At 37.4% G+C, this 9,485-nt stretch overlaps 1 protein-coding gene across 3 annotated transcripts in view; it reads right to left on the bottom strand.

Annotated features, from left to right (window-relative positions):
- Positions 1–867: 867 nt before the first annotated feature.
- The window catches only part of LOC106720332, a 153,381-nt gene continuing 144,763 nt past the window's right edge, over positions 868–9,485 (bottom strand). For 2 of the 3 annotated variants that reach the window (XM_014514970.2, XM_014514971.2), the window contains 2 exons: positions 3,151–3,310; positions 868–2,143 (listed from right to left, as the gene is read on the bottom strand). In XM_014514970.2, coding sequence (XP_014370456.1) covers positions 1,979–2,143; positions 3,151–3,310 — 325 coding nt within the window. In that variant the 3' untranslated portion in view covers positions 868–1,978. Of the gene's footprint in view, positions 2,144–3,150; positions 3,311–9,236; positions 9,466–9,485 lie in introns of those variants that run through there. The other variant, XM_014514972.2, reaches the window with a different exon arrangement.

Here is a 9,485-nt window from a genome sequence, read left to right as displayed (position 1 = left end):
ATTGCCATCTGTTAATAGCCTATGAAACTAAATACAAAAGTTTGAGCTATGAAAACTTATCCGCCATCTAGTGGCCTATCATTAAAGTATTATTTTCGGTATCTTCCCACAGATGGCGGTACTAAATGTAGGAAACTTTGATATTTGGTAGGTATAGATGGCGTTGTTAAGTTTTAGAAAATATGCTGGAAATCATAACTGAAATAATCCATTTTGAAAATTAGAAACAGATGGCGTTATACAGTATTATGTTGTGACCATTGTAGAACAAAAACCTTTGCAAAGCTGTTGCCTTCATGTTTATTTAAATAGATGGCGTTATTTTACTACTTAAGTAAATAAAAAAATACCTTAATACTTTCTCGTATGCTTGAAAGATATAATTTTATTTTTAGTATCGATGCCTTACTTTCACTAAGACTAGACACTGTAAACAAATAAAATGGTTTTGTTTATATAATTAGGATGTTGTATGCTTTAGTATGAGGTCAATGTACCTACTAAAGTTTTAAATGCATTATATACAATATACTCAGTACTTACGCTTTCCATTAGTGAAATTGTTTTTTAAGTACTTACGAAGTTTACCCAAACGGTAAATAATTACTGGTTTGTAACTTAATAGCCATCTTTTATGTTTCTTGTTTATAATATTGACCACGTGTATGAATGTAATCTGTGTGTATTGTCATACTAAGAGGAATATAAAGAAAATTGCCAAGTTTAATTCGATGGAATTTATTTCTCATTGAATGATTATAGTCTCTAAACAAATAAAAATCATCGTCGCACGCTGATATAATTACGCTGTTAAAATAATTGTAAATCATCTACTTTAATAGTTAGGAATCAAAGAAAATAAAATAATTACTAATTCATGGCTGTATTTATTGTACCTAGCTAACTTATGTCATCAATCAAGGCTCAATATGAGCTAGTAACGTAAACCTTCCACACGCGGTCCTTACCACTGAACTGTCGAAAAGGATGCGTAAAGAAACAACTCAAAATTCATATTTCGTTTGTTTTTTTAATTTATTTTGATATCACAGTAGGCAAAGACCGGGCGAAAATCAATAATTACACTACAAAATAACATGCGTGTAACGTAACTTTACAATGTTAGATCACAATATTTGCTGTGGAATCGATTCTTGACTACTCTCGATATGAAAACATTCAACAACGTCGGAAAATAATTTCATTTTCAAAGTTACATTTAAATTGTACCATAATTCAGTCTCACTCACAACATAAACGAATGATATAAAAATACTGCATCGAACAATATGGTATATACACTTACACATATGCCCATTGTAATTCTCAATCTTCAGTACATACATTCGTATATAATATATAGCTTCACAATTTGATCGACGCTCACCTAAGTATACGCTCACGTCTACAATAAGTTAACGATCTATAAAATGCCCTAATTAGTCAAAAGAATTACATTCAACGAGGCATCTTCGTCAATCAATCTTTACAAATATTATTGGATTTTCGTCACTAGTATGCGCGACCGCATTTTCCTAAGTTCATTCATTACTTTAAATTAATTAAACTAAATTCATTGACTATCACTCATTCTTTATACAAACAAATTCTTCAGCAACGGAACAACACACAGACATCAGTTTTCTAATACTTATTAATACAAATCTAGTTTTAAAAATCACAATAGAGTGCTGAATGAGAAAAGATATAAAATGATATTGGTCATTAAGAATAAATCTGCGAAAACGATATGTCTAAAGATATGGGCGAAGAGGCACTGCGGTGTTACAAGAAATTTTGATATTCGAGGCATGATATGGATTTGTAGTTACAACCATTAGTCGATGGTTGTGGTCATTTCTGCGTTGAAGATCTCTGCCTTCACGCTACAAAGTTTGCGCTTGTCGCTCTAGAGGTTAATAAGTGTTCAGTAATTGCTCTAGAGGCTTGAGGTTTTGCAGGCGCCTAGTAGCAGGGGCTAGTAGACGTAGATCTGCTTCAGCTGAGGCTTGAGCTCGGGAGGGATCGTGTACACCTCCTGTTCGGGCTTCTTTTTCACGAGCCGCTTCCAGCGGCCGCCAATATTCTTGCGAAGACTGCGGAAACTCGCCCGCTCATTGCCGACTGGCTGCATCAAGTTGTCCTGGAAAGATAGAAATCGTGTTTAGTAAACGGTACTTCAAACTGCATCGATTGTACTGTGGCCGCGTTTGTAAATACCGTTAATGTCCCCGAAGTGAGCGACGCGTTGGGAAATATTTATTTCTTGCTAGTCGTTACATAACACTGACGTCGAGGTAATAATATTTAGTCGCTTCGACGAGTCTTAAAGAAGGTCGTTTAGAAAACGTGCGACTCTAGTAACGTTTTTGTGTATAAATATCTTCAGTTAAAACAAAGCAGCATTAACGACTGTTAAAAATGACGTATAGTTTTTCATATACCACGCAAGAAGATACTAATGATTGTATAAAATAACGTTGAGGCCATGCAAGTATGCGGCAAGCCTTGAATACACTATTCAAAGGCACATTAGCATTCTTCGCTTCCTGGTGCCGTGTCTCGATATGGGTGGTCGTCGCTCGGGTGTACGTCGACATAATATAAACATTGCTGTTCGTTCGCCACGACTGGCTGCTTTTGTATCTAGGCCTCGGGAAGTGGCAATCAGACCGCATTATTGAGGTTACAGTTTTGTGCGATTTTAAGAGAATACGACCGCTTGCGTTAGCCTCCTTTGTTCGTCCGGAGGCAAAGAAAGAAGGTCGTTCGGTTACAACATGTTCGCCTTGTGCAGCTTTCTACTCGTGCGTGTCCCGACATTTAAATTTATTTCGCACTTAGGTATCGTGACCGTGTCGCGACTGAACTGACTCTCTCTCGGATGGCGGGGACGCGGCTCCAGCTAGTCACGATTTCTATCGAGACGCAACGAACGACTTTCCATATTGTTTGAAAGGTTACCACGACGTCAGTATTCAAAATTAATCTGAAAAGTGAACGCAGTCGGGCTGTGCGACATTAAGCAGCATTCGGGTCAAGTATAAGTCCGCAACTGGTTTCGATTGTTAACATGGCGCATGATTGTGTTTGTTCGGAGGAATGTTATATGTAAATGGGGTTTTTCGTTACTACAGATGTATTACTAACCTGATCGTGCGGATAGACGTAAGGCGGGGGCAGCGGCGGCGGGAATTGCCACAGGGGCTGCTGGCGGAAGGCGAGGGGCTCCGGCGGGGGCGCCGGCGCGGCCTGCAGCACCTCAGCGGGGTGGACAGATGCTGAGTGCTCCTCTCGCTTGCGCAGCTTGCTGTGGACGATGCGAATCGCCATCATAGTACCGTTGTTTCCAACCATCGTGGCAAACGGTCCTTCGACGCAAGAATAACTGAACACACTGGGCTGGTTGACCGGTAACAAGTTCCAGTCGGGCAGTCACAACATTTCAATTTCACAGTTTTCACTCACAGCCGTATAAAGCGACTTAACAACGCGCGTAACTTATACTAATTTAAATAAATTATCACAATTATTTTAAAGGCTATTGCACATATCACTGCTCGTAGGAACGCGCGGTGGTCCGCGTCAAGCGAGCACAGCTGCGCGATGACTAGAATGTTATCGTGAAGATTGGCCGGCAGGTGCCTAGCAAAGCGCTCGCTCGTGCCAAACGACCTCTACGGAGTACTCCATGCGTCTGAGTTGAGGTGGAGGGGCGCTCATGGCTTTTATATAGTAGCGTGTGACGCGGCGCCAGGGAAGAGTGCGGGGCGGAGCGGCGCCGGGGGGGGGGGTTGTTTGATTGCGATGCGAGTGCGACCGTTTTCCGCGAAAAGCTACGGATCGTAAAGGCGTCGGTCTCGTATCGTAATGCCAATGACGCACCAGTACTGCGGCCACACCGCCGGTTTGTCCCGCTCACCGGTTAGCTATCAAATAAAATCTTTAACATTTAATTTACATCCTCCCAATCCAATTAGGAAAAAACGACTGTGAGTGAAAACCAGATGCTGTAATCGCATGATGGTGTAGCGATTCTTGCGTCAAACACAACTTTACAGTAAACATCATAACATAATACAATATTATAGGAAAACAGTGAATATAAACATACAACAGAATAATGATTATTAATTATACAACCAATAATTATCATTGTTCATTAATTATTAATAAATTGAAAACAGAGCTGCAGTTAATAAAGTGATCGGTTAACCCGTATTGATCCTACTGATAATAATATATCCAAGGGAGACAGCGCATTGGATTTCACCATTAATAGAGTTCAAAGTCCACATAACGTGAACGAACTGCATTCGCTGCAGACATGCACACAGCTGGCTCTATGGCTGGCGGGTACGTGGCACGGAGCTAACACCCGACTGCATCTCTTTCCAGCCCATACTGGTATGCGTGTAAACGGAGAGGAGGTGTGTATTTCGCACTTTTCACTTCGAAACGCCAAAGTAGGGCTGCAGGGCAAGGGAGAGCGGGTAGGTGCAATGCCCTTAGCCCGTTCCCGACTCGACCGAGCCTCCGGGGCTTTGACATGAATGTGGGATAAAAAATACAGGTAGTGGCTGCTATAAGTCGTTACCCTTGAAACTTTAAAGGACACCCTGAGAGCGACGTCCTGTGGGATGTTATAGTTTGTTGCAATTCAAGTTAGCATCTTTGACTGGATATTAATATTCTACAATTCAATTATTGTTGAACGTGTAACATACCACGAGATGTTAAATTAATCACTACTCCGAGATACAAAATTCGTGATTGTGTACATTGTGTAAAGTTTGATGTATTGTCATGTACGAGTTTACACTGCTAAAACATTTGTACAGAAACATATTGTTTTTTCTTTTTTACATTATAAGGTGGCAAACGAACAAGCGGCCTCCTGATTCGCCGAAATTGCGAAGCGACTGCTGCCCAAGACATCCGCAATGGATGATGTGTTGCCAACCTTTAATAGACGGAAGAGGGGACGCACAACTTCTCGTTAGAAGATTTCTCCTTCCTATACGTCCCGTCCTCCGTCAAATCCACTGCTCTTTCCCATCCTCACCTCCGTACAAGAAAAGGGTGGGAAGGGAAACTCTACCTTTGTAAAGATAATGAAAGGGATAACGAGATATTTTAGTGAAAATACTTTGGCCATAGAAACTCGCGGTTTGATTGAATTGGAGTTGTGTCCGTCAATCGCTTTACATACGATTGACATTGAAACCTTGACGCTATAATGAGTTGGTCTGTTTTGACTTCTGTCTGATTGATTTGTCACGTCTCTGTTGACAGTGAAGGAATCAAATTGACATATTTCAAAACGATTAAGATCGAAGAACATATTAACCGTATGTTTCTGAGTCCAAAATAACCTTTTAAAACACATTGTTATCTTTGTTTTGTCTAAGTTGATGATAGAGATGACGTTGTATTTAACACAGAGATTTCGGTCTCGGAAACCCACGGTTGGAGTAAACTTCATTGCCATTTATATTAAATCATATTTTCGTCTCTACTTCTTACTAATATTATAAATGCGAATGTTTATATGGATGGATGTAGGGATGTTTGTTTGAAGGTATCTCTGGAACGGCTCATCGGATCTTGACAAAATTTGGCGTAGATGTAAAACGTAGTCTGAAAGAACACATATTTTACTTTTTAAGTTTTTTTAATGCCGTGCGGACGGAGTCGCTAGCGACAACTAGTATTTCATAAAAACTAAGAGAAATGACATTTCGTTTTCAGTTTTGCAAAATTATCTTAACGTTTTAATTGCGGCAATCTCTCTGGCGTGATATTGTTTTGTACAATAATTGGATTAAATTTAGATTATTTGAAATACATAAGATCACGTATTGACCTCGCTTTTACGTCAATACGATGTTATCAGTACTATGTTGAAAAATAATATCAAAATTACAATAACTAACCTTCACATTGCAGTTCTATCTGAGACAAGTAAAATGCAGAAGCGTAGTTGTTTATCACATAAAATATAAACAATATATCATTTATCTTAAAATGATTTTAAAATTTTTAGATTTTTGCCGGAATGCCGCATGTGGCTTGCTCGTTTGTTACCTTAAAATGTAATAACCTCCTTCTTTTTGAAGTCGGCAAAAAAAAAAATAGAATGAAAATGAAATGTACTCAAAACAAACGATATAACGAGTGTGTGTTTAAATGTTTTATTATTATTTAAAAATAAATTATTAATTTTGTTCAAATAAATCCGCCAGAGTAATTATCAATTGATTTATTAAATTATTACAATAAAAACTACTTAGAAAAGTTGTTTCAAACAAATTGATATAAACTGAATCAAATATAAATAGAAGTATTGATACGTAATTAATCCTATTGACGTTACATTCACTGACCATAACTAGATTATGTAAATGTGATAAGGTAGTAAGTCTAAATACATAATCCATACAAACAGCTCAAAAATAGAACCTTATCACAATAAATTATTCATTTTTTCTTACATTACAGGCTTGATTTAGCTACTAGTAGTTTTAGCTTACTAAAACTAGCTAAGCAACTTTTTAGCAAGATATTTTAGCTTTGCAAATGTTAGTGAAGATATTTCCTATAATTTAAATTAATGCTTTTTAATTAAAATTAGGGTGTATGAAATCTATTTATCCTTTGCTGATTTATCGATATTAGAGGTTTAATTTTTTGAAACCGATCTACAATGAAAAGTAATTTAACAAATTAAAGTATTCTTTCGAAACAAGTTTTTAGCACTTAAAACTGCACAGAAGATAAATGTTTTCAATTAGAATTCATAAAATTAATAACGATGCTCATTTGATTGTTTGCGCTGACGTCAGACTTCTGATGGGAGTCAACAGGGGTACGTTTTAATAACATCAATAAGACATGGAAAATGATTTAATCATAATAACGATTGCCCGCAACTAGGTTAATAAAGGTTTTATTTATTTATTGATCTGTTTTGTTCGGAATAAACTCAAAAACTACTAAACCGATATTGAAACTATTTTTACCAAATAAAAGCGTTTTTAACAGAGAGTGCTATAAGCTACATATTTTATCAGTCCGAGCGAAGTCAAAGCAGATAGTTAGTGTTTAATAAATTGAATCGAGAACGTTTTAAACTACGCATAAGTTTATAGATGTGAAGCCGTTCTTTATGTTATTGTATGCTCAATGTTATAATAATATTGCATGAAGTTTAATGAATTCTACGAGAAACAAGGAGACATTGTTTTCAAGTATTTTTATTGGAGCTTTATAATAATTTATGCCTGTTTTACCTACGACTTTATTAGATACAGATACCCAGTTATTATGGACAGGATTATGCAGAAAATTCTTAAATCAAAATTTTTACCGCTAATTAATTTTAAAATCTCGACTTTAAGATTCAAAGAATACTGGTTTGTCTATAATCAAAATTAGCTACTCAAAACATGTGCCCAAGGACTTTTTAAGTAATTGGTTATGAAAACTGAGCTTTAAAAATTATACATGTATAGTTTTTCGGTTGCTTTTTCATAAAATATAGTAACACTGTATTCTCTATACAAACTTCTTCAGGAACACTGAATTTTAATTCTGAATAGCACATAGTTTTTTTGTGATCCGTTCCAACAAAGAATTATTAAAAATTGCAAATTCGCCTCATCGAATCTATAAATGCCAATAAAAATATCTAGACATTCGAAAACGAGTCGAACAACTGTCTGAATTTATTGGGGATTTCGAAACTTTATAAATTCAAACTTTGTGTGGTTGTTATAAAGTTTAATTTTAGTTATCAACTTTAAGAACGTTAGGATGTTTAAGAATACGTTATTCGAATCATTGATCAGCGAGGCCCGTTGTTCGAGGTTTTCGCGATCGAACCAAGTTTAATGACTTTCCACACAATTCGGGTAATTTGATTAGCTCATGTTTCATTTAACTTAATTATATGTCACGGATAGACTTCATTATGTACCTTTATATTATCAAATTTTAAATAAATAAAACGATCATTGATAAATATATATCTTTCGGTAACATTTTAAGTTGAATTTATTTAGTTCAAAGGATTATGATACTAACCGTTTTGAGTTAAAGATCAAAATGACGTGTACTAAGGTCTATACATAATTAATTCCTCTGGTTACCCACTTATCTGAAGTTAAACGTGCATTTTTTTACTTTGTGCATTACGGAATAAAGCTTTAAATGATTTGTGCCGTAGTAGGATGTGAGTTTTGCTGCACCCTGTATCAACTCTGTTCTCCGCACTCGCGAAACCGATTCTCGGTACGGTTTTGTTTATAAAGTGCATGTCTGTTTTTACGTACACATCGGCATTGTGGTTATATAAACGAAAGAAAGTCTTCACACACACACATATGCAGAATGTGTTGTACTTGTGTGTAGGTTAACGTATTACTGATATAAACGGAAGGTTGACAATCGGCTTGCTTAAACAACCTTCTCTCAAGATTAAATTTTTGAATTAGTAACCAGTTCTGCTTTTATTTAACGTATTTCCGCATATATACGCCCAATAACTGGTTCTGTGTAGAAATTTCATATCTCACTCGACAAATTGCTTCGTAACCATTAAGATTTTTGCCATTTGAATCGAATGTACGAATTTTTTCCTCACGTGTGATAGCGTTGTAATAAATGACATCTATAAAAATTTCTGGCGTTTTAAACGTTGAGTTGTGAGTCAACTTTCATTGTTTTAAATTAATAAATCTAGAAAATTTATAGGAAAAAAACTCCAAGTAGTTTCGAAGGCATTGTACGACCGACCGCGACCTTGCCTTTGCGGTCATCGATCAGTTCCTGCAGTGTTCCAGTACAAAGTTTTTGTCCGCCTATACAAACCGACTGACTATATCGAATTGTCTGGTTTTAAATAGAATCGCATGCCGGACAAGATTGGATATCTTGATGTCCTATGAACGCTTGATGCGTCGAGAAAAAATAATGCAAAATTACACCTTCGTTGAGTATATCGCCTTATTAGCGAATGCATCTCGAAATACACGAATATTCCGGCTAATATTCTTCAAGTTACAATTTTCTTGACAACCCTTTGAGAAAGTTTCATGTTGTGTTGAAATTTTAAAAGAAAATATGAAGCGAATTGAAAATCAGCACCGGTTTAAGCGAATTGAGCCAGCCGTAACATGTCAACCACGCTGTCGATGACGCGAACGCAAGTCATAACATAAATACAATCGAGTTACCCGCGTTCGAATGGGTCGTTCTTGTCCCTGCCGCAAAGGCAGACGATCGTCTTGTTGACGGAGAGTACGATCAAGGAGTTGCGCTCCAGTACGACTCCGACCTCGCAGTTTTCCTCTTTGCACTTCATCGCCTCGACGGCGATGGGGGCGAGGGGCATCGAGACCGGGGCACGCACTAGCGCGCGCGGTGAGCAGCGCCGGGCAGCGCTGGGCGGCGGCGAGCGGCACTAGCGCGGGCAGGGCGGCGGC

Source organism: Papilio machaon, chromosome 8 (assembly GCF_912999745.1).
Source record: "Papilio machaon chromosome 8, ilPapMach1.1, whole genome shotgun sequence".
NCBI lineage: Eukaryota > Metazoa > Arthropoda > Insecta > Lepidoptera > Papilionidae > Papilio > Papilio machaon.
Note: the sequence above shows the minus strand (reverse complement) of the source record. Positions and strands in the feature narration are given on the sequence as shown.